General features: G+C 47.9%; 1 protein-coding gene across 1 annotated transcript in view; it reads left to right on the top strand.

Moving 5' to 3' along the window:
• Positions 1–23,608, top strand: part of LOC148502490 (uncharacterized) — a 222,115-nt gene extending 198,507 nt beyond the window's left edge. The window contains exon 10 of the mRNA XM_088449763.1: positions 22,607–23,608. Coding sequence (XP_088305889.1) covers positions 22,607–23,532 — 926 coding nt within the window. The 3' untranslated portion in view covers positions 23,533–23,608. The remainder of the gene's footprint in view (positions 1–22,606) is intronic.
• The last annotated feature ends 2,055 nt before the right edge of the window (positions 23,609–25,663 follow it).

The following is a 25,663-nucleotide window of genomic DNA, read 5'->3' as shown; positions in this document are numbered from 1 at the left end:
ATGAGATTTGAGACCTTCTAGGGTACGGAACTCGAAACCCCTTTTTGGGATGTGAGACTTGAGACTCCTTCCTGGGGTGGAACACTTGAAAACCCCGGCTGGGGTATGGGACTAGGAACCCCTTCCAGGGGAAGTGCACTTAATATTTTTACCTGGGGTACAGAACATGAAACTCCCCCTTGAGATGGTGAGACTCCCTCCTGGGGTGTAAGACTAGAAACCCCCTCCTGGGGTGTGAGACTTGAAACCCCCTGCTGGGGCATGAGACGTGAGACCCCCTGCTGGGGTGTGGAACTTGAATAACCCCTTGGGCCGAGAGACTAGAACCCCCCTCGAGGTACGAGATTTGAAACCCCATCCTGTGGCATGAGACTTGATACCCCCTGCTGGGGTTCGGAACTTGAAACGTCTTGAAACGAGAGAGACTTGAACCCCCCTCTTGGGGCAAGAGACTCAAGGCCCCCTCCTGAAGTACAGGACTTCCCTGTTGGAGTATGGGACCTAAAACCCCCTCCTGGGGAAACTGACTTGACTTTACCTCTTGGGGTATAGAATATGAAACTCCCTCTTGGGATGCAAGATCAGAGACTCCCTCGGGTGAGTGACTCAAAACCCCCTCTTGGGGTATGAAATTTGAAAACCCCTCCTAGGGTATAACACCAGAAGACTCCTCCTGGGATATAATATTCTAAAACCCCTCCTGGGGAACAAAACTTGAAACCCTCTCTTGGGGCGTGAGATTTGAAATGATGGCCCCCTTCTGGGGTGCAGGAGTTCAAACCCCCTGCTGAGGTATGGGACTAAAAAAACCCTTCCTGGGGAAGTTGACTTGACATTTCCTCTTGGGGTATGGTACATGAACCCCGCTCTTGGGACGCAAGACCAGAGACTTCCTCCTGGGGTGAAAAACCGAAAGGCTCTCTTGGGGGTACAAAACTTAAAATTGCCCTTAAAGGGATGTATTACACAAAAACCTTTCCTGGGGTACAACACCGGGAATCCCTTTCTGGGGTATGAAATCTGCAACCCCCTCTGGAGGTGTAACACATGAAACTTCCTTCTGGGAAGCAAAACTCAAAACCCCTCCTTGTGGTATGTCACTTAAATTCCCTTCTTTGGATGTGGAGCTTGAAGCCTTGTCTCGAGACATAGGACCTAAGACCACCCCCTGGGGTGAGCCACTCATAACCCCCACCTGGGGTACAAGACTTGAAACTAAAGAGTTTAAGACTGGTTTACTAAATAACTCCTCAGGGACAACTGGCTGGAGACCGCCTATGTCACAGATAATGTCCGAATCATGGCCCTGATTCAGACCCACTCGCAAGCAGCTGTCCGCTCGCAAGTGGGTCGATGGTCTGCACTGAGCATGCGCACGACGGAGGGAGCTCCGTCGTGCGCATGCGCCAGACGCGACGAGCGAAGGAAAGTCCTTCGCTCGTTGTGTCTGATCAAAGGGGGCGTGCTGTCGATGTTGATTGACAGCACGCCCCCTTTGGTGGGCGTGCCTCCCTGACGGGGGCGTTCTCAAGGGAACGCCTCCCGTCAGAAGCCGGCCCACTGACATCACTAGTGATGTCAGTGGGAGTGATTTTGGCTCTGATAGAGCCAAAATCACTCCGGGCCTTGCGGTTGAAAACCTCAACCGCAGGCTCCGGCTCGCAGTTTCGATGGTCGCGATGGTCACGACCATCGCGGCCATCAAACTGCACGCTCGTATAGGCTGTGGGTGGTGACCCACAGCTATACGAGCGTCCAGGAGGACGCTCCATTTTTATGGAGGGCGGCCCTCATTCAGAGTGTGCGCTCTGCTCAGAGCGTACGGCTCTGAATGAGGGCCTATGACCGATAGAATTAATATGAATTGTTTCTCTGACTTTGGGAGGTTGACCTATTCCCCCTAACTTCCCTAGGGAAGAAGCATCTTGTAGCCGGGCCCCAGTTATAAGCTTCTTTTTGCTTGGAAAGTGTTCCCTTTTTGTTCGAACCTGAATTAGTAGAGATCACCAGTGGAGACTGGGTACAACTGGAAGTGCCGTCTTCGAGGAACACACCCTTGTCCCCATCTCTTGAAGGACGAAGAGCATAGTCTCTAATGAAATAGTCATCATAACCACAATACAGGCAGATGTAGTTCCCGGCGGCGCTGACGTTCGCCTTCCAAAAGCTTAGGGCGTAGGAAGCTACAATGTCTTACTCCAGCCTCCCTGACGGTGATGTTGGAAACCTCAGGGGTAACACCAGAGGACTTAGAAATAATTTGGAGTATCTTGGGAAGGAGACTTTTGAGTTGTCCCAAAACTTGAGAAAAAGTTAGGAGGAGGTCATGATCACTAGAAATAGCATACGATGTAGGAAGGACTGCTCGAAAGATAGGTTTGAAGACTGAAAACTTTCCCCGGGCGTAGGAGAGGATGAAAAATGAGACTCAGAAGAACCAGACACAGGAGGTTTTGTCGGTGGTACTTGAAAAATAGCTGGAGATGATACAGAAGGAGCAAAACATTTTTCTTTAAATATCCCCGAAAATTCTTGCAGGTGTTGCCTCACAACCCGCAGAAATGTCTCATGAGCCTCCACTCGAGAAAGCAACTCGAGAACCACCGCCTTGTCCTCCAATCTGGCGGCTTGCATCTTCTGGGCCTGAGCAAACTGTCATGACCGGCTGTATGGAATCCCCTACTGTGGGGTGCAAGCTGAGGTTCAGGACTGAAGGGGAAATCTGAGACGTGGGGCCTGTACACAAGATCTCATCCACGAGTACCAGTTGGCGAGACCTGACCAAAGGTGCAGAGTCTAACCAGCCAGGAGGTGTTCACCAGTGACCCCTCCTAGCGGGATATGGGTTTAGCAGCACCCAGCTGGCAGCTCGCGGTCCTTTGGTCAGATAACTGGCACTCACGGGAATAGAGAATCTTGCTACCCTGGCGGATACTTCTCACAAGGATTAAGCTACACCCTAGTGTAGCTTCTAATATATACACTGGTGGACCTAGGAAATAACAAGGCACTGAGGACTGGTGCGTGAGGTACAATGGCACTGAGGATTGAATTCTACAGAGACAGCGGTATTTAGACTGGATGCTGTAGTGACAGCGGTACAGACTGAACGTTGTAGTGACTGGTACTATATGGCTGGATGCACTTTAGCATCGGGGAATGGCAAATGCTCCAAGCACAGGACAGATTTTCTGAACACACTGGAGCACAATGATTAGGTAATTGCTGCAACACAGGAGAGATATTCTGAACACACTGTAGCACAATGATTAGGTAATTGCTGCAAGTACAGGAGAGATATTCTGAACACACTGGAGCACAATGATTAGGTAATTGCTGCAAGCACAGGAGAGATATTCTGAACACACTGTAGCACAATGATTAGGTAATTGCTGCAAGCACAGGAGAGATATTCTGAACACTGTAGCACAATGCTTGGTAATTGCTGCAAGCACAGGAGAGATATTCTGAACACACTGTAGCACAATGCTTGGTAATTGCTGCAAGCACAGGAGAGAGATTCTGGACACACTGGAGCACAATGATTAGGTAATTGCTGCAAGCACAGGAGAGAGATTCTGAACACACTGGAGCACAATGATTAGGTAATTGCTGCAAGCACAGGAGAGAGATTCTGAACACACTGGAGCACAATGATTAGGTAATTGCTGCAAGCACAGGAGAGAGATTCTGAACACACTGGAGCACAATGATTAGGTAATTGCTGCAAGCACAGGAGAGATATTCTGAACACACTGGAGCACAATGATTAGGTAATTGCTGCAACACAGAGAGATTCTGAACACACTGGAGCACAATGCTTGGGTATTTGCTGCAAGCACAGGAGAGATTCTGAACACACTGGAGGACAATGATTAGGTAATTGCTCCAAGTACAGGAGAGAGATTCTGAACACACTGGAGCACAGTGCTTGGGTATTTGCTGCAAGCACAGGAGAGATTCTGAACACACTGGAGCACAATGATTAGGTAATTACTCCAAGCACAGGAGAGAGATTCTGAACGCACTGGAGCACAATGATTAGGCAATTGCTGCAACACAGGAGAGAGATTCTGAACACACTGGAGCACAATGCTTGGCTATTTGCTGCAAGCACAGGAGAGATTCTGAACACACTGGAGCACAATGATTAGGTATTTGCTGCAAGCACAGGAGAGATTCTGAACACACTGTAACACAATGATTAGGTAATTGCTCCAAGCACAGGAGAGATATTCTGAACACACTGGAGCACAATGCTTGGTAATTGCTGCAAGCACAGGAGAGATATTCTGAACACACTGGTGCACAATGATTAGGTAATTGCTGCAAGCACAGGAGAGTTATTCTAAACACACTGGAGTACAATGCTTGGTAATTGCTGCAAGCACAGGAGAGATTCTGAACACACTGGAGCACAATGATTAGGTAATTGCTCCAAGCACAGGAGAGATTCTGAACACACTGGAGCACAATGATTAGGTAATTGCTGCAAGCACAGGAGAGATATTCTGAACACACTGTAGCACAATGATTAGGTAATTACTCCAAGCACAGGAGAGAGATTCTGAACGCACTGGAGCACAATGATTAGGCAATTGCTGCAACACAGGAGAGAGATTCTGAACACACTGGAGCACAATGCTTGGCTATTTGCTGCAAGCACAGGAGAGATTCTGAACACACTGGAGCACAATGATTAGGTATTTGCTGCAAGCACAGGAGAGATTCTGAACACACTGTAACACAATGATTAGGTAATTGCTCCAAGCACAGGAGAGATATTCTGAACACACTGGAGCACAATGCTTGGTAATTGCTGCAAGCACAGGAGAGATATTCTGAACACACTGGTGCACAATGATTAGGTAATTGCTGCAAGCACAGGAGAGTTATTCTAAACACACTGGAGTACAATGCTTGGTAATTGCTGCAAGCACAGGAGAGATTCTGAACACACTGGAGCACAATGATTAGGTAATTGCTCCAAGCACAGGAGAGATTCTGAACACACTGGAGCACAATGATTAGGTAATTGCTGCAAGCACAGGAGAGATATTCTGAACACACTGTAGCACAATGATTAGGTAATTGCTGCAAGCACAGGAGAGATATTCTGAACACACTGGAGCACAATGATTAGGTAATTGCTCCAAGCACAGGAGAGATATTCTGAACACACTGGAGCACAATGCTTGGTAATTGCTGCAAGCACAGGAGAGAGATTGTGAACACACTAGAGCACAATGATTAGGTAATTGCTCCAAGCACAGGAGAGTTATTCTGAACACACTGTAGTACAATGCTTGGGAATTGCTGCAAGCACAGGAGAGATTCTGAACACACTGGAGCACAATGATTAGGTAATTGCTTCAAGCACAGGAGAAATATTCTGAACACACTGGAGCACAATGATTAGGTAATTGCTCCAAGCACAGGAGAGATTCTGAACACACTGTAGCACAATGATTAGGTAATTGCTGCAAGCACAGGAGAGATATTCTGAACACACTGGAGCACAATGATTAGGTAATTGCTGCAAGCACAGGAGAGATATTCTGAACACACTGGAGCACAATGATTAGGTAATTGCTCCAAGCACAGGAGAGATATTCTGAACACACTGGAGCACAATGCTAGGTAATTGCTGCAAGCACAGGAGAGAGATTGTGAACACACTAGAGCACAATGATTAGGTAATTGCTCCAAGCACAAGAGATATATTCTGAACACACTTAGGACCTCATTCAGAGCCGCTCGTAAGCGGCAGTACGCTCGTTCCAAGCGATGTTCGCCCATCTGCACATGCGTACGGTTTATAATACGCATGCGCGAACCAGTCAGTGCGGCCAAAAATCATTTGTTCGCTATATAGCGAATGCCTGCTATTTTGAGTGACAGGAGGAGGTGTATGTGGGTGGTAACAGGGGAAGGTGCTTGAAAACGGGAAGTGGAATTCTGAACGCAGGCGTGCTTAAAGGTCAAAACGGGCGTTTTAAGGGTGTGCATAATTAATACAGCAGCGTCATTGACCACGTCACTTGGTTGTTTTCTAGTCAGAACTGCTCGCAATATAGTGGTAGGAAAAACCAACCACAAGAATAGCGAGCAGTTCATACGCTGTTCGATGTACTCGATTAATCTAATAAATAGCGGACATGACGTATGATGCGAGCGGCCAGGGGGCGTATTTTTCAAATAAGCGTCCGCATGTTTTGTTCGCTCGTTCAGACATAGAGGCGTCAACAGACCGCAAAGAGCGAACGGTTCATTTGAATAGCCACCCCCTTTTTCTGAACGAGCGAGCGCTAATAGCGTCCGGCTCTGAATCAGGGCCCTAGCACAATAATTAGGTAATTGCTGCAAGCACAGGAGGGATATTCTGAACACACTGTAGCACAATGATTAGGTAATTGCTGCAAGCACAGGAGGGATATTCTGAACACACTGTAGCACAATGATTAGGTAATTGCTCCAAGCACAGGAGGGATATTCTGAACACACTGGAGCACAATGATTAGGTAATTGCTCTAAGCACAGGAGGGATATTCTGAGCACACTGGAGCACAATGAATAGGTAATTGCTGCAAGCACAGGAGTGATATTCTGAACACACTGGAGCACAATGATTAGGTAATTGCTGCAAGCACAGGAGAGAGATTCTGAGCACACTGGAGCACAATGATTAGGTAATCGCTGCAAGCACAGGAGAGATATTCTGAACACACTGAGCACAATGATTAGGTAATTGCTGCATTACAGGAGAGATAATCTGAACACACTGGAACACAAGAGTCGGCACTGGTAATCACAGAAGTAACACAAGGACAGACCTGGAATGAAGTAGCATCAGCAGACACTGGAAAATGACAACATTGTTCAGGCAACTTCCTGTTGTAGGATTCGGTCCTAAATATCCTCAGGCAGCTGCTCATTGGATCACAAGATCAGCTGGAAGACTAGCAAGGCTGTCATTGGAGGAAACTGGTCAGGTGAGATAAACCAACATGGCTGCGCCCATACCTGCAAACACAGGAGCCTAGACACATGCATGGAGGTCCTACCAGACCCGGGGAGAATCTTCAGCCATAACCCACCACTGCTACTGACGTCCGAATGCCTCAGAGCCTAAAGACATCAGTCCAGCAGTGAGTAAAGGCCGATCCCAGGCCGGATCCTGACAACTAGTTTCCTCAGTGTATCTCTAGTCCCCACAGTGTCCCTCCAGCCTTCAGTGTATCTCCAGTCCCCACAGTGTCCAGAATCCAGAAATAATTGTTCATACAAACTGAGAATCCTTCAGAATTAATGGAACTAGATGATTTACAGAACCTCCTACAACCTTTACTAAGAACAGCCACAATTGTCCCAGTTCCTTCAGGACAGAAGAACAAAGGCTTTTCCTAATAGGAGGACATCAGGATTCTTTTGCACCAACCTCAACGTGAGGAGGCTAAACAACTATGTCAGTGTCAGACCATTTTGCATGGGAAGAGTGAATTTGATCCTCTCCGCTATCGGCCAGGAGGATTTCCTCACACCCATAGACCTGCAGAACGCTTCCTCTTATGTTGTAATTTAGCACAGGAAGTGTCTCAGGTGCTGGATCAGAGACACCATTACCCGCTCATCGACCTTCCTTTTGTCCTGGCAACTTCTATATGGACCCTTACAGAAATGCTGCTGCAGAGATAAGAGATCTGGGGGCCTAGATGTGGCCACATCTATACATCATCCTGGTTGTAGGAGAATCAGAACATGTGACAGATGCCAAGAAAATACAGGTGATGACCTTATTGCAGAAACATGGCCGGGTTGTGGTCAGGACAGAAAGTCAGCTTGTTCCCTCACAGCAAATACAATGTCTAGGAGCACAAATACCATCCAGCACACAGTAACTCTGTCAGAGGAAAGGCGTCTCAGACAATAGTACTTAGCGTATGATGTACAGATTCATCACCGCTCACCAATGAGGAGAGCGCTGCAATTATTGGGAATGTTCTCAGCCATAGGAATAGTTCCTTGGGCAAGATGGCACTAACGAAACTGGATCAGAACCTTTATATATCCCTGTCTATACCTTCTAAAATCCTTCCTATAAACCTCTAAGAATAACGCTAATTTGCGTATGCAGTCTAACCGCAAATAAAGACAGGAGTGGAATCTGTGGTTCCAACGCACAAGTATTATTCAGGTAAAAGTACAGTCAGTTACACGCAATTGATACATACACAATTTAGGCGTAAAAGGAAATATTACAGACCCAAGTACAGTATACATACGCTGCGCCTCCGGACCCAGAGATAGACCTCAGACTAGAGACCCTCAGTTCATACAACCTTCAGCATGGACTAAAAAAACCAGTATTCGGGCACACATATTTATCCTCATCAGACTGAAGCAGGACAATGGGGAATTGCTGATGTCATTGGTTCCCAGAAGAGAAGCATATGTTACAGCACATTTAACAGGCTGTTTCAGATATACTCTCCCTGCCTCTAACAGCAGGGGAATCTTTCTAGTAACACCTTCTGTACATTCCAACAGTTTAAACATTTTGTTGCTTGTAGGTTCTGCGATCCATAACTTGAGTTTGCATGATGCGATCTCTCCACCGATAATACCGGAATGCTGTAAAAAGCATACGCATCAGAACAAGACCAAACACAACTTGCTTATCATGTATAATACCTTAGTTATCAAAAACCTTTATTTCTACTTCAGGGTCCATAGGGTATCCACAGGATACCTTGGGGGGGTATAGGTGATAACGTCAGGCATCGGGCACCATAGAGTTAAGTTTTCAGTCCTCCCAGGATGCACTAGGGTCCCCCTCCTATACCCCGCCCCCGAGCCAAGGCATCTCAGTTTAGTTTGGTGCCCGGCCGGAGTCGGGTGCACCTGTTGGAGTGGGGGATAAGAAGAGCCCCTGAAGTTTTCTTCAAGCAGCTGTGGCTGCACATCTGGAAGTACAGCATGGACACTCAGTCCTGACGTCCATGCTGTCTTCCCTACACCCCCGCCGGTACCAGAACGCCGGTACCGATCCGGGGATGCTGGTAAGCATCTGGGGTCACAGCTAGCGGTGACCCCATATGTTCAGGACCATGGCCGGAATCAAGGGGGACAGCAAGGTAAGCAGTGGGGTCCCGCGGTGGGTCCCCGCTGTTACATGGTCCAGAGTCCCCAGGCAGGGGGCTCCTTGGGGACTGGCTGCAGCGTGGAGCCAGGTATATAACCTGCGCTTCCACTACCCCCCTGGGACAGCGGACCGCAGCAGAGCGGTAGTGCTGCGGCGTCCCGGGGGTTAAATGCATGCCAGGGGAGCGCGCCTTCCCTGTCTCACAGCCGGCGCCTCCCCCGCTGCACACAGCCCTCTCTGCACACGCCGACTGGCCCTGTGGCAGCGCTCCTCCCCCAGGCCAGCCTCCTCTAAGCTCCTCGGCGGCCATCTTCACAACCGCATGGTGAACGCTGCTGGAAGCCTGGAATCAGAGGCATCGTGGTCTGGGTCCCCCCGCATACCTCTCCGATTTGGTACAGGTCTGTGTATGCAGCGCTGTGTCCTACCAGACTCTGTGTCTAGGTAGTTGAGAACAAGAGCTGATAGTGCAGGAATTGATTTTTCTTTGCATTGTATGTGACTGTGCTAGCGCTGCTGCCTGTACTTCTATTACTGTCAGCTTTATTACTGTCCCTGTCTTTCTGCTAAAGCCCTTGTTGTGCGGTGCTGCAGGGTGGTCTCTCACTATACGAACAGGTATTGTTGAGAGGGGTCACATATTTACCATTATGTCTGAGAGTGATTTCCCTGTACAGCTTCGGTGTGCTACGTGCAAGGCACCTATAGCGGAGGGGGAGGGTAGCGCGGAAGGGCTATGCCGTCCGTGTTATTTATTGGCGCAACCTATTACGGTCACAGCACTGGTATAGGAGCCGCCCTGGGCTTGTTTCGCCAAAGCGCTTACAATCCTCGTGGGCCAGTTAGCTCCGCAGCCTCCATTCACTCAGATGGGAGTGTCCCAGCAGTCAGTGGTGTCGTCACCCATGCAGGGTTTCCCGAGACAATTAATGGTATCCCACAGTCTCCCTATTTCCCCTCCTCAGGTCTCTCATGAGCCTGCGTGGGTTAATTCGTTAAGAAGCTCTGTACAGCAGTTGTCAGACGTGTTGCAGGGGGAGTCTGTGATGCGGCCCCACAAGCGGCCGGTGGCATCTCAGTCCGCTCCTTATGAGGATGACGATAGGACATCCGATGATGGAGAGATTCTGGATCCTTCTGACCAGGAACCTCCCCGTCCTAAAGAGTCGGACGCTAAGTCTAAGGTGTATATACCTGGCCTTATTCGTGCAGTCCGGACTGCTTTAGTTATTGAGGATGAGGAACCTCCGGTATCTAAGTCCAAATACGCCTTTTTCAAAGAGGTTAAAGGAGATGCCACAGTGTTTCCTCTTTTGGGACAATTAGTTGACCACCTAGAGGAAGCGTGGAAACAGCCAGGCAAACGATATCAGCCTCAAAGGCGTTTAGCAGTGGCGTATCCATTTGCGGACAATTATTTTGCTAAGTGGGAATCACCTCCACAGGTGGATTCTCATGTGCCTTGTCCGTAGTGCCACGTTACCCATGCCATCCATGTCCTCCCTTAAGGATGCTACGGACCGCAAGGTAGAAATCTGCTTGAAGTCCGTCTATTCCCTTGCAGGGGGGGGCAGCACAGCCAGCTATGGCCATTTGCTGGGTTGCCAGAGCTATGGAGCGCTGGGCTGATACGTTGGAGGCATCCTTCGATCCCGACTGTTCGGCTGAGCAGGCGGAGTTGATAGGCAATCTCCGAGATTCAGCCACTTATATCAACGAAGCGGCCTTAGATATTAGTACCCTGGCGTCTCGAATTTCTTCGGCAGCAGTGGCTGCTCGTCGCACTTTGTGGTTGCGACCCTGGAAGGCGGATGCTGATTCCAAAAAGGGTTTGGGGGCATTGCCTTTTAACGGAGAGGTTCTCTTTGGTCCGGACCTGTACAAGATTATAGCCACGCTGGCGGCAGCTAAATCAGCATGTCTCCCGTCGGCTGCTGTTCCTTCTGGTTCAGGTATATCGTCCTTTCGGGCTTACAGGGCCCGGGGTAGGCCTAAAGCACAGTCTTTTCCCCGTCAGGCTGGCCCCAAAAAATCGTCCAAGCCCCGGAAGCAGGCCTGGAGTACCAGATGTCCGGCCCCTAAGCCAGGTGACAAGCCTGCGGCCTGACGGTCCGGGCCTCCCTTTGGGGGTTCCCAAAGTGGGAGGCCGCCTGCTGCAGTTCGCCCGGTGTTGGTCGGTCACCACGACAGACACTTGGGTTCTCGAGGTGGTCTCACACGGGTATGCCCTCTCCTTCCGGCACAGACCCCCGGCTCGATTCTTCACCACGGGTCTACCATCAGACCGGAACAAAGCCACGGAGCTGCGGAAGGTTTTGCACGCTATGCTCCAGGATGGAGTTATAGTGCCTGTTCCATTATCCCAGAAGGGCCAGGGTTTCTATTCCAATCTCTTTTTGGTGCAGAAACCCAATGGGTCGTTTCGTCCGATTCTCAACCTCAAAGCTCTCAACAAATCTTTGCGGGTACCGAAGTTTCGGATGGAGACCCTATGGTCCATCATTCTGGCGCTGGAACCTGGGGACTACATGGTGTCATTGGATATACAGGACGCTTACCTGCATGTCCCTATTCTTTTGCGCCATCAGCAGTTCCTCAGGTTTGCAATCCGCAGCGACCACTTCCAGTTCCGGGCGTTATCTTTTGGCCTGGCGACAGCACCACGTGTTTTCACCAAGGTGATGGCGGTCATGGCCGCTTCCCTGCGGCTGCAGGGGGTCCGCATGTTGCCGTACTTGGACGACCTTCTCTTAGTGGCAGGACCTCCGGAGCTCCTTCTCCGACACTTGGACCTGACCATTGCGCTACTGCAACGGCACGGCTGGTTGATAAACTGGCAGAAGTCCACCCTGATCCCGTCTCAGCGGATTCTGCACCTCGGAGCCTTATTGGACTCGGGACAGCAAAGGATCTTTGTGACGGGGGAAAAGATCGCTGCCTTACAGTCGAGGGTATGCAGTTGTCTGCAGAGCCGCCGGGTGTCTCTGCACTCGGCGATGAGGTTACTGGGCTCCATGGTGTCGGTATTCGACATGGTGGAATATGCCCAGTTTCACTCGAGACCTCTGCAGCACCTGATCCTGTCCAAATGGAATGGACTGCCTCAGTCTCTGAAATTCCAGTCGATAGTGCTCACTCCGGAGGTTCGCCTGTCCCTTGCCTGGTGGTTGCAGACGACCCATCTCAACAGGGGTCGTCCATTCTGGGTGGCGAATTGGGTCCTATTGACAACGGGCGCCAATCTTCAGGGCTGGGGAGCAGTTTTGGGTCCACACTTGTTCCAGGGCAGGTGGACTCCGGCGTAAGCGGAGCTTCCAATAAACATCTTGGAACTCCGAGCGGTTTTCAATGCTCTCCAGCAGGCACATCGGGTTCTCCAGGGTCGCCCAGTGCAGGTCCAGTCGGACAACGCTACCACCGTGGCCTACATAAACCGGCAAGGAGGAACCCGAAGTCGGGCGGCTCTCGTAGAGGTGTCTCGGATCCTGGTATGGGCGGAGCGCAATCTTCCGGCCATATCAGCCCTCTTTATCCCGGGAGTGCTAAACTGGGAGGCCAACTTTCTCAGAACGTTCATCCGGGGGAGTGGTCCCTGCACCTGGACGTTTTTCAACTGCTGGTGGACAGGTGGGGTCTTCCAGAGATCGACCTCATGGCGTCCCGGCACAACAACAAGTTGCCGGTGTACGGGTCTCGCACAAGAGAGACGAAGAGGCATCTCTGGTGGATACTCTGTCCGTCCGGTGGACGTTCCGGTTTGCTTATCTCTTTCCTCCGGTTTCCCTTCTTCCACGGGTAATCCGGAAATTCAAACAGGAAGGAGGGACGCTTCGGTTGATAGCTCCCGCATGGCCCAGACGGCACTGGTTCTCAGATCTTCAGGGTCTGTCCATGGACAGTCCTCTGCGGTTGCCGCTACGTCCGGACCTTCTGTCACAGGGTCCTAGTCGTCACCCGGACCTGACTCGGCTGTCTTTGACGGCGTGGCTGTTGAGATGGCCATGTTAAGGTCCAGGGGGTTTTCCAGCTCTGTAGTGCGGACCATGCCAAGAGCTCGGAAACCGTCTTCCGCGAGAATATACCATCGCGTGTGGCATACGTTCTTCCAGTGGTGTTGACCGAGAAGTTATGCACCGCGGGAGTTTCGTCTGCCTCGGGTAGTCGCCTTCCTACAGGCGGGACTGGACCATGGGCTTCGCCTTGCTTCTTTGAAGGTGCAGGTTTCTGCCCTGTCTGTCTGGTTTCACCGTAGGATTGCTACAATCCCAGATGTACGCACCTTTATGCAGGGCGTTCTGCGTATTCAGACGCCTTTTGTTCCACCTGTGGCGCCTTGGGACTTGATTGTGGTCCTGAGGGCTCTCCAAGGACCGCCGTTTGAACCACTGGGCTTAGTGGATCTTAAATGGCTAACAGCTAAGACTGTTTTCCTTCTGGCCATTGCTTCGACCAGACGTGTTTCTGATTTAGGGGCTCTCTGTTGTAGACCCCCTTTCTTGATTTTTCATGGGAACAGGGCAGTGCTGCGCAGTCGTCCTGAATTTCTTCCCAAAGTTGTTTCCCAGTTTCATGTTAACGAGGAAATAGTTGTTCCGGCCTTTAACTCACCTGGCCTTTTAGTGGGTGAGGCCACTTTGGATGTTGTGCGGGCCTTAAGGACTTATGTTGACCGCACTTCTTCGTTTAGGAAATCGGATGCCTTGTTTGTCCTCTATGGCTTCCGTAAAAAGGGTTGGCCTGCTTCAAAGCAAACTTTGGCAGCCTGGATCCATATGGCCATTTCTGAAGCTTATCTTCATGTAGGCCTGCCGGTTCCTCCATCTGTGAAGGCTCATTCCACTAGGTCTGTGGGTCCTTTGTGGGCAGCTCGACGTGGTGCCTCTGCAGTCCAGATCTGCAAGGCTGTAACGTGGTCCTCTGTCCATACCTTCGTGAGGTATTACAGGTTTGACACCTTTGCCTCTCAGGATGCTTCCTTCGGGCGGCAGATTCTCCTTTCAGCACGGGAGCGTCCCCACCCTTAAAGGATACTGCTTTGGGACATCCCCAAGGTATCCTGTGGATACCCTATGGACCCTGAAGTAGAAAATATGAGATATGGTAATAACTTACCCTTGTTATCTCTATTTCTACGAAGTCCATAGGGTTCCACAGGACTCCCACCCTGTCGCACCTGTGCTGCAGATGGGCTTTACTCTGGTCACCGGTTTTTCCGTCTCCCTCTGGTGAGAATGTGATTCTTGTGTGTGTCCAGATCTTTTTTCTCTCTCTTCCTTCTCCTCCTCCGGCCTATGGCTTGGTAACTAACTGAGATGCCTTGGCTCGGGGGTGGGGTATAGGAGGGGGACCCTAGTGCATCCTGGGAGGACTGAAAACTTAACTCTATGGTGCCCGATGCCTGACGTCATCACCTATACCCCCCAAGGTATCCTGTGGAACCCTATGGACTTCGTAGAAATAGAGATAACAAGGGTAAGTTCTTACCATATCTTATATTTTCTCAGCATTGAAACTAACTTAACCGACTTAGATCATACATTTTGATGCTTATGGAACCTTATGTGTGAATATGAAATGTGTGGGTATTCAGGGTTGGGTATAAAGACATATTAATATGTGTATGAAGAAGGGTGCAGTTAACTCTTACTGAGTGAACATTTTAACAGTGTGACATGCTGGGCTAGATAGTTCTACATGCCTTCTGTCAGCAGCCCCCACTTGTCCTGTGTTCAAAGGGAAAAACCTATTTTGTTCTCCTAGACTCTTGTGTGGAATGCAAATGTATTATCACCTCAAGCTGTGAAATTTGGGGCCGTCCTGTCTAGGATTCAGACAAATCCAATTGTGTATATCAATGCCTGGATTATATTACAATTGCCACAACTTTACTTTATCTGCATCCAGGGATTCCCAATTTGTATGTAAAACTACCCATTGTATATTTCTATTTACTTTTACTCAGAAAGCTTGTTTTTCCAGTTGCCCTTGGTAGATTAACATTGCCATCTGTTCTTAGCTCCTGAGTTGTAACTTGAAATGACGTTGGTCATAAAATGGCGTCTTGCAGATTCTTGTTTCTAAAATGGAGTCTAGCTGCCATTTGCAAGATGGCGTCGCGCACGCTTCAATTTTAAACTGATCTTGTCTCAGCTAATAATCCAGTTTTGACAGTCCACCCTTTGATAGCGAACAACATGCTATCACAATCTGCTATTTAAATTTAATTTATGCTTACATTTACATATTATTTAGTGTTATTATGGGATGGCACAAGATGGTTCTTAATCCATCAATAATGTGTCTCTGGGTGGGGACATAAAACTACTATTATACGCACACCGCGGATCTTGGAAGATCATGTGACAGGTGTGGGAATGCACTAGTCTTATAACAGCAGTCTTGAAGGGGAATTTGAGACGTTACATTGTCTGAGGTGTTCTATAAATAACATTTCAATAATATCTTCTATGCATGCCTAAATATTATACATTTAAATGATGGTACTTCCTAGCTCAGGGTTGTAATGCAGTTCTGTATCTACCTGGGTATAGATATTATCATTTCTGACCACCATCATAGTTCCATCCTTTCGTTTTACTCTGTTTTTACATTTTCCACACTTCAACACAATAGGAACACACCGGACGCATATGCCAATTACTATGATGACAATCAGTATAAGGATCAAGAATTTGCCTATGCTGGCGATCACTTCCTGGACCCATTCCCCTAGACCTGAGAACCATTTTACTGGGTTCAGCTATGACACCCATCCTTCTATCTTTTCCCCTGCTTCAGCCACTGATGCGTTATGGTTCTTTCGAAATTCCCACTTTAGCTGCAGAATCTCATCCATCTTCTGGTCTATCACCTCCTTAGGGTCGCTGGTATCATTGGTGACATAAGTGCAACATTTTACTCCAAATTGGGTGGCTAACATTACGCAATACCCTCCAGTAACAGTAGTTAAATAATTCAACACTAGCCTGTGTTGCACTAGTTCTTTCTTGTACGCTTGCAATTCTCTCCCTGTGTACCTGAATGTGTCATCGTACATCTATTATCTATTAATTTAGCAAGTTCCTGGATTTATCTAAAATTGAATGTACCCCTAGCAATCCTGGTGGGACCCAGGGCGACTAAAACTTGGAAGCCAGTTGTCTCACTGATTAATTGAGCGGCTTTATGCATATCACCAGGTATCATATTTCTCTTGCCTCTGTGTTCATATTGTGGTGAAGATATGGTGACGGTGTGTTTTTATGTATTCCCAGCATTTCAACATGTGTGAGGGTCATAACTTCTGGGACTAATCTTCCCAGATAACACAAACCTTCGGAACTCGGGGAGAGCCATTTATACGCTTTTCTTCCGCATATAAAATATACATTATCGGGGAGAACATAAGGAATGGCATGCATCATTATCATTAAACACATTTCCCTTGCAAACAATCCTATCTCAGGCTCTTCCATCTGGTATATGCAACTTTCTGGTTGTATTATTTTAGCACAATAACCATCTGGTACTTTACCAATAATTTCTTTGGTGGAACTCAATGTATACCTGTACCTAAAATGTTTCCCACTTGATTTAATTGAGCATAACAGATCATAGTTTATGGACTCATTATCAGCTCTTTGTGAGAAGGTCATCATCTGATTATTCCCCGTCACTTCCCAACCTCCGGGTTTATTGGGGTTGGTTATGTTTAAACACAAAAGTGATCTATCTACTTGGAATTGATAGAGTTTGAAATGAGGCGGTTTGGATGAGAGGAATTTTCCATCCAACGTTTTCCCTTTTTGTAATTCTAAAATTTCCGTGATATTCAGCGGAAATGGTACCAACCCTACATTAAGCTGTCCCTGTGGCACATGTGAACACACCCAGCAATCAGTTTGATTTAACACTTTGCCTACCATGCTATCATAATCCTCTAAAGGATCATAATCCTCCCCAGTACGGGTTATATTTAGGTTAGCACTGTTGGATACAGTTCTCATCAACTAGGGACCCACAAATACAGGAATCTTCAGACGATAAACCTCCACACCTTCCCCGAGTATCCGGAATGACAGCTCTCAACAATAACAGTACTAAGATTGGTCAGACACTCCCCTGATTGACATTGCACTCCTTCTTTCTCCACTCCATCAGCACTGCCATCAGCTCCCGTTTCCTCAATCGGTCCCCCATCACAGACACTGGATATTCCCGAACTGACCAGGATGGTGAACACTCTAAAAGAGAATATGAAAATGAACACAGCAGGCCCGTCCATTTTAACAACAAGTCCTGCAAAATTTCTCTCGGTTCAGGTATCTCACTACGACCTTTTCAATCCTCCCGGAACAAGCTCGCGAGCGACAGGTCCACACTATCAGCCTTGTCTCCGCCTTGTTTCTCCACCGGTTGATTGACCTTTTTGCAGTGAGTGGAATGGACCCAGGTATCTCTCTCGGCCACCTTCAAAGATGTAGTACTCGTCAGCAGCACCTGGTATGGACCTTCCCACCGATCAGTCAAACAACCTGAACGCAAGAAATTTGCTGCCAAGGAGGACTGAAGGCAAAACCAGTGATTTATGTACCTGATAATTCCTATTCCTCTCAGCACTCCATGGTGACCCAGTGTTCCCACCCATCTTGTTTCATATATATATTTCAGAGACAGCTGGGAAGTTTCTCAAAGACACAGTGTGTCACATGACCTATGTATAAACTTACCAAGTGAGGTTCAGGGGAGGATTCCAGTGGCAGGACCTGGTGCAGGTATGGCAGCGAGAAGCAAGTAACCCACAAGATGTTTTGGATGCAGTGAGTAAACGTAAAGATATGTGTAGCACTGTTCTGCAGGGTCTGCACAGTCTTGAGGTCTGCACACTAGCAGCCTTATATAAGAGCAGGAGAGACCTTAGGCAGCTATCTGGTGTAAGCTTTTCAGTTCATTGACCAGTGCACTAAATTATAGCCAAGAACAGAGCCAGGTTTGGAACAACATATCAGCAGAAGGATTAAAGGAGAGGTGAATAGTTGCACACAAGCCAGGATCAGACACTATATCAGTAGCAGGAAGATCAGAGAAGACGTGAGTAGCCACACACAAGCTAGGATCTATACACAGTATGAGCAGGAGGAGCAGAAGAATGCAATCAAACACAAGCAAGTAGTGGTATACTTTATCACCTAGCATTGTGTGCAGGAATAGCTTTGATAGCATTAGCAATCACCAAGCATCCCTACTTTACAGTGTCAGATGACGCAGACAACTTGCACATGCACAGAAGAATTTCCATAATGCTGGGGACTCGCACTACACCTGTCACATCTACTCAGCCAGGATACTTTCTTACCAGCTTCTAATACTACACAAAACCTATGTAACATGACATGAAATGAGGATCCACATTATGGGCCTAATTTAGTAGTACATGTTACTGCACAATGATAAGGAATCTGCCCAGGCACCAGACCCGTTCTGTGCATGTGCAAAACGGGTCTGAGAGCCCGCATGGAGACTGTCAGCAGACCGTCAGTGATTGACACTATGCCGCGGTTTGTGGGTGGGGAGAGGGCGACGACAGCCTCCGTTACCCAAAATGGAGGTGTGTCGCCACTGTTGGGGAGGAGGGAAGAGGCCAGGATCTCCGTCGGCTGATGGAGATTCCCTGGCCTCTTCCTCGCAGCTGCAATGGCCAGCTGCATGACCCTATTAGCCGACCGATGGTCTGCAGAGTATCTGATTCTGCATTGGACAACGCAGCTCGGATACGTAATGCAGCAGGAGCTGAATAAGGCCCTATATACCATCCTATTGCCTGTGTTTTTATAAAGCTGTCTCTAGCTAATTTAGATGGAACTTAACACACTGTAAGAGCTGCCATAAAGAACAACAATGAAAAGTACTTTTCAGGTACATCATTTGCTGTTTTCTCTAACATCTACTTGGAGGACACTGAATACTATGAGGCAGAGACACAAGCAGGAGTATGAGAGTTTTCACGTAATATAAAGTGACCATGCTCCTGTTTCCACACTCCGTACCTCATAGTATCCAGTGTCCCTCAGAGGACTGAGAGAAGGATTCATAATGCAAGTACAAAGATTCAATGTTTCATTATATGACCTGTGTGCATCTAATACACCAATATTCTTCTAGATAATCTCAGTCAATGGAACTGAAATGACTAAGTGTTATTTTATTATTTTGTGGATTATTTAGAGTGAAAATCTGACTAATATGAAGGCAAAAGATACAGAGGGAGAAGAAGAGACGTATGTGACTGATAATAAGGCAGAAGATATAGAGGGAGAAGAAGAGACGTATGTGACTGATAATAAGGCAGAAGATATAGAGGGAGAAGAAGAGACGTATGTGACTGATATAAAGGCAGAAGATATAGAAGGAGAAGAGACATATGTGACTGATATAAAGGCAGAAGATATAGAGGGAGAAGAGGAGAAATATGTGACTGATATGAAGGCAGAAGATATAGAGGGAGAAGAAGAGACGTATGTGACTGATATGAAGGCAGAAGATATAGAGGGAGAAGAAGAGACATATGTGATTGATATGAAGGCAGAAAATATAGAGGGAGAAGAAGAGACGTATGTGACTGATATGAAGGCAGAAGATACAGAGGGAGAAGAAGAGACGTATGTGACTGATATGAAGGCAGAAAATATAGAGGGAGAAGAAGAGACGTATGTGACTGATATGAAGGCAGAACATATAGAGGGAGAAGAAGAGACGAATGTGACTGATATGAAGGCAGAAGATATAGAGGGAGAAGAAGAGACGTATGTGAGGGGTGATCAGCAGTGTAAGGAGGAGGAAATCCCTACAGATTTCAGCACAGGTGAGTAATAAACACTAATTTACAAAAGAGCCTCAAATATTCTCTCCATACACCGTGATGATTGTGTTCAGCTTTATTTTAACCAGTGTCTTATATGTGGAATATTTGTATGTACTACCAATTTACGTGGCTTTGCTTCCCCAGTCCAAAATATCCTTCTCGGTTAATAATTCAGTCTGCACAATAATCTCTTTCTACACTCTCTTCTGCCCCTATTATACTCCTGCTCTCCCCCTCACATCATGTCACTGTGTGATACCAGCCCAGAGATCTGACCAGTCTCCTCCCCACACTCTCTGGTGTATCTCATACATCAGGAGCCATCAGCCCCTATTATACTCCTCCTCTCCCCCTCACATCATGTCACTGTGTGTTACCAGCCCAGAAATCTGACCAGTCTCCTCCCCACACTCTCTGGAGTATCTCATACATCAGGAGCCATCAGCCCTTATTATACTCCTGCTCTCCCCCTCACATCATCTCACTGTGTGTTACCAGCCCAGAGATCTGACCAGTCTCCTCCCCACGCTTTGTGTATATCATACATCAGTGCAGGGGACGTAGCTATAATGATTAAATCACTGATCAATGTGATGAAAACCCTTGTAACATTATCCATGATCCTAATTTGCTTCTGTTCCCTGCTCTGCACTTCTGCTTTTTTCCTCTTTCTGCTGTTGCCCGTCTATGTGCCCTGCGCCATTCCCCTACATTGCCTGCTGCATCTCCTGCTCTATGCCCTGCACCATTCCCCTATCCTGTCCTTCTGCCTCTCCAGCTCTGTGCCCTGCACCAATACTTTACCCTGTCCTGCTGCCTCTTCCGCTCTGTGCCCTGTGCCATTCCCCTACCCTGTCCTGCTGCCTCCCCTGCTCTGTGCCCTGCACCATTTTCTTACTCTGTTCTGCCTCCCCAGCTGTGTGCCCTGCACCATTCCCCTACCCTGTCCTGCCTCCCCTACTTTGTGCCCTGCACCATTCCCCTACCCTGTCCTGCTGCCTCCCCTGCTCTGTGCCCTGCACCATTCCCCTACCCAGTCCTGTTGCCTCCCCCACTCTGTGCCCTGCGCCATTCCCCTACCCTGGCCTGCTGCCTCCCCCAGTCTGTGCCCTGCACCATTCCCCTACCCTGTCCTGCTGCCTCCCCCACTCTGTGCTCTGCACCATTTCTTTACCTTGTTCTGCTGCCTTCCCCGCTCTGGGCCATGCACCATTCCCCTTCCCTGTTCTGCTGCCTCCCCCACTCTGTGCCCTGCACCATTCCCCTACCCTGTCCTGCTGCCTACCCCGCTCTGTGCCCTGTACCATTCCCCTACCCTGTCCTCCTGCCTCCCCTGCTCTGTGCCCTGTGCAATTCGCCTACCCTGTTCTGCTGCCTCCCCTGCTCTGTACCCTGCACCATTCCCCTACCCTGTCCTGCTGCCTCCCCTGCTCTGTGCCCTGCACCATTCCCCTGCCCTGTCCTGCTGCCTCCCCCGCTCTGTGCCATCATTCTGTGTTGCTCTTTCCTATTGCTCTCCTTCCCTCTCAGCGGTTATATACAGTGACTCATTACCCTAAGTTAGTAGCATGACTCTGGTGGGGCTACTCTCCCTGAGGATGACCATATAGAGGCTGCTTTTTCTACATATATATTCACCTGGAGAACTTTGTGTAGTGTGGACGCAGTTGTTGGTAATTCGCCCACAAGTTTCCCGTGTGTGTATGTGTGAGGGCGGTCTAGATGGGTATTATGGTTCACCAACGTCACTGGCTAATGAGGCTTCCTGCTGTGATGATGGCTAGGGAACGTTACCCAGCAAAGTCTGCATTTGGGGGTAGATATACATTGGATGTGCCATCTGCCTGTCCCTGGGGCTGGGTCTATGACATGTGCTGATAATGTGGGTGTGGAATGTTATCTGTTCAAAGAGTCTTATTTATTGTTGGTTGATTTGGAAATTAAATAATGTGGTCATAGCTCATACCTGTAAATTAAACAACCAAACCCCTTCATAATAGTAACACCATGGTGGTGTAATGGTTAGTATTGCTGCCTCACAGCACTGAGTTCATGAGTTCAATTCCCAGCCAAGGTGCTGTGTGGAGTTTGTATGTGTATCCCCCAAAAATCATGCTGGTAGGTTAATTGGCTTCTGACAGAATTTAACCATAATGTGAGTGCGTGTAGATATGGGAGGGAATATAGATTGTAGGGACTGATGTGATTGGCCAAATATTCTCTGTAAAGTGCTGTGTAATATGTGTGCGCTGTATAAAGAACTCTGGTGGAAATACAATAACTCTGTTATTATTATTCAGATGGACGCACAAGCAGGAATGACTTGGAGGAAGATCTCATCTTGTCTACAGATATTAAAATAGAAGATAACATCACACAGGAATCTCCAGGAGATAATCATGTTATGCTAAATATACATCCAGTACCTCAGAGTGCAGATATATCATCTAATGCTTATAATTATCAGGACTGGTCTCCTGATACCTCAGCTTTTGTTAGACACAGTGCAGCTTATGCACCTTATAAATTATTTCCGTGTTCTGTTTGTGGGAAATGTTTTAAACAGAAATCACGTTTAGTTATACATGAGAGAAGTCACACAGGTGAGAAGCCATTTCCATGCTCTGAGTGTGGGAAATGTTTTATACGGAAATCAGATCTCGTTATACATCAGAGAAGGCACACAGGTGAGAAACCATTTCCATGCTCTGAGTGTGGAAAATGTTTTACACGGAAATCGGATCTTGTTATACATCAGAGATGTCACATAGGTGAGAAACCATTTTCATGTTCTGAGTGTGGAAAATGTTTTACACAGAAACCAAATCTAATTACACATCAGAGATGTCACACAGGTGAGAAATCATTTCCATGCTCTGAGTGTAGGAAATGTTTCACACAGAAATCAAATCTAATTCTACATCAGAGAAATCACACAGGTGAGAAACCATTTCCATGCTCTGAGTGTGGGAGATGTTTTAGAGATCAATCAAATCTTGTTAAGCATCAGAGAAGTCACACAGGTGAGAAACTATTTCCATGTTCTGAGTGTGGAAAATGTTTTGCAGTTAAATCAAATCTTGTTACACATCAGAGAAGTCATACAGGTGAGAAACTATTTTCATGTTCTGAGTGTGGAAAATGGTTTACAGTTAAATCAGATTTTGTTGCACATCAGAGAAGTCACACAGGTGAGAGGCCATTTGAATGCTCTGTGTGTAGGAAAAGTTTTACACGGAAATCAGATTGTATTACACATCAGAGAATTCACACTGGTGAGAAACCATTTCCATGCTCTGAGTGTGGAAAATGTTTTACACGGAAATCGAATCTAATTCTACATCAGAGAAATCACACAGGTGAGAAACCATTTCCATGCTGTGAGTGTGGGAAATGTTTTGCAGTTAAATCAAATCTTGTTAAGCATCAGAGAAGTCACACAGGTGAGAAACCATTTCCATGTTCTCAGTGTGGAAAATGTTTTGCAGTTAAATCAAATCTTGTTACACATCAGAGATCACACAGGTGAGAAACCATTTCCATGCTCTGAGTGTGGGAAATGTTTTACACAGAAGTCACATCTTGGTAGACATGAGATCTCACACAAGAGAAAAGCATTTTTCTACATCAGGGTCCTTAGGTATCCACAGGGATACCTTGGGGGTATAAGTGAGTTGGTACAACCGGGCGCAACGCAGTTAAAAATTTCATCTTCCCGGGATGCACCAGGCTCTCCTCTTATACTCCGCCCCCAGGAGGTCCTATGGACGTCCACACCGCCGCTCTGTTACCCCGCTGGCGCCGAGACTCCAGTACTGATCTGGGGATCTCGGCAGGCTTCCGGGGTTCTTACTAGCAGGGATCCCTTACTGTGGCCGGACGCCCGGGGATTTGGTAAGTAGCGGGCACCCGTGGTGGACACGTGCCATCACAGTCATGCTTTTTTTCCCCAGGGCTGGTGGCTCCCTGGGGAAGTGCCCTCCTGGAGTCCTGCGCTGCCACTAGACCACCGGGGACAAGAGGACCGGCGCAGAGCGGAACGCTCCAGCGTCCCTGGGGTTAACTGCAGGCCAGGGGAGGATGCCTTCCCTGTTGAACAGCCGGCTCCTCACCCGCTGCATAGCGCACCATTCCACTGCACTCTGGCGCACTGGCTATACTCTCCCGGCATCTCCTTATTTCTGAGCTCTGGCGGCAATTTTCTACAGCCTGTCGCAGTCTCCAGCATTGCGGAGCTGGGTCCCCCTCTGCATACCCCTCCACGTTAGCGAGGTCAGTGTATGTAGCACTTGGTCATTATAGCAGGCTATTCTGCATTGTATGTGACTTATGCTAGTGCTGTCTACCTGTATATTTATTTTCTCTGTCAGCCATTTTATCTGTCCCTTTTTCTCTTTACAACAGACCCCTACAGTACAGGTGCTGTTCAGGGGGGGTTCAATTGTATCACAGATATTTTTTTTTTTCTGTGTATAGTGTCACATACACTGTGTCTGCTGCCATGTTAGGTAGTGAGGAGTCTTTGCAGATCTCTGCTCCTGTCCTGTTTTCCTGTGTCAGATGTAAGACAGGAATTGGGGAAGAAAATAGGGATAGGGGAGACGTTTATCGGCTCTGCCCATGTATTGCCCCATGGAGTTCATGCAGCAGCCATTGTTCCCAGCTCCCTTGCAGGGGTACCCCGGGCAGATGATGGTGGCACAATGTCCCCCTCAGCATACACCTCAGGTATCTCCAGGAACCTATCTGGGTGAACTCTGTCTACCACGGTACAAAACCGAACAGATTTTGCAGGAATCACTGCTTCGGCCTGCTAAAAGGCTATTATTGTCATCCCAGTCTACACATTATGATGAGAATGACATGACGTCTGATGATGATGAAATTCTTGACTTATCTGATTCTGAACCCCCTCCGAAGGAGGTAGAGGCTAAGTCTAAGATATATTCCAGGCCTCATATGGGCGGTCCATATAGCCATGGTGATTGAGGACAAAGACCTACCTGTGGCTAAGCCTACATATGCTTACTTTAAGGATGTTAAAAGCACTGCTGCAGTGTTTCCCCTGTCTGGTTGGTTAGTGGATCATTTGGAGGCATGGAAGTCTCTTGGGAAGGGGTTTCAGCCTCATCAACATTTTGGCATATGCCTTCCCTTTTGCTGAGGATTATTTCACTAAATGGGAAACTCCCCCCTTAGGTGGATTCTCACGTAACGTGCTTGGTGAAGAGAGCGACCCTACCTATGCCTTCCATGCCTTCTCTGAAATATACTATGGACCGCAAGGTGGAGGTATGTCTGAAATCAATTTACTCCCTCGCTGTTGGGGCATGGCTGTCTGCTGGGTGGCCAGAGCCATGGAAAAAGGATGCCTTGGAAGTGTCATTGTCTTCAGGGGCTACCAGTCAGCAAATTGTGCTAGTAAGCGCATTAATGAGGCAGCTTTGGATGTTAGCCTGCTTCTAGGCAATATCAGCTTGCCGCTTCCTGTGGTTATGCTCTTGGAGAGCGGATGCAGTTTCCAAGAAGGGCTTGGAATGTTTACCGTATAATGGTCAGGTCCTGTTCGGCCCTGACTTAGACAGATTTGTGGATATGCTGGCGGCAGCAAAATCTGCATGTCTACCTTCAGCTCCGACTCCATCAGGGTCCGTGACCTC

Source organism: Taudactylus pleione, unplaced genomic scaffold (genome assembly GCF_031769625.1).
Source record: "Taudactylus pleione unplaced genomic scaffold, aTauple2 ptg000495l, whole genome shotgun sequence".
Classification (NCBI taxonomy): domain Eukaryota; kingdom Metazoa; phylum Chordata; class Amphibia; order Anura; family Myobatrachidae; genus Taudactylus; species Taudactylus pleione.
This window is presented reverse-complemented; position numbering and strand designations above follow the sequence as displayed.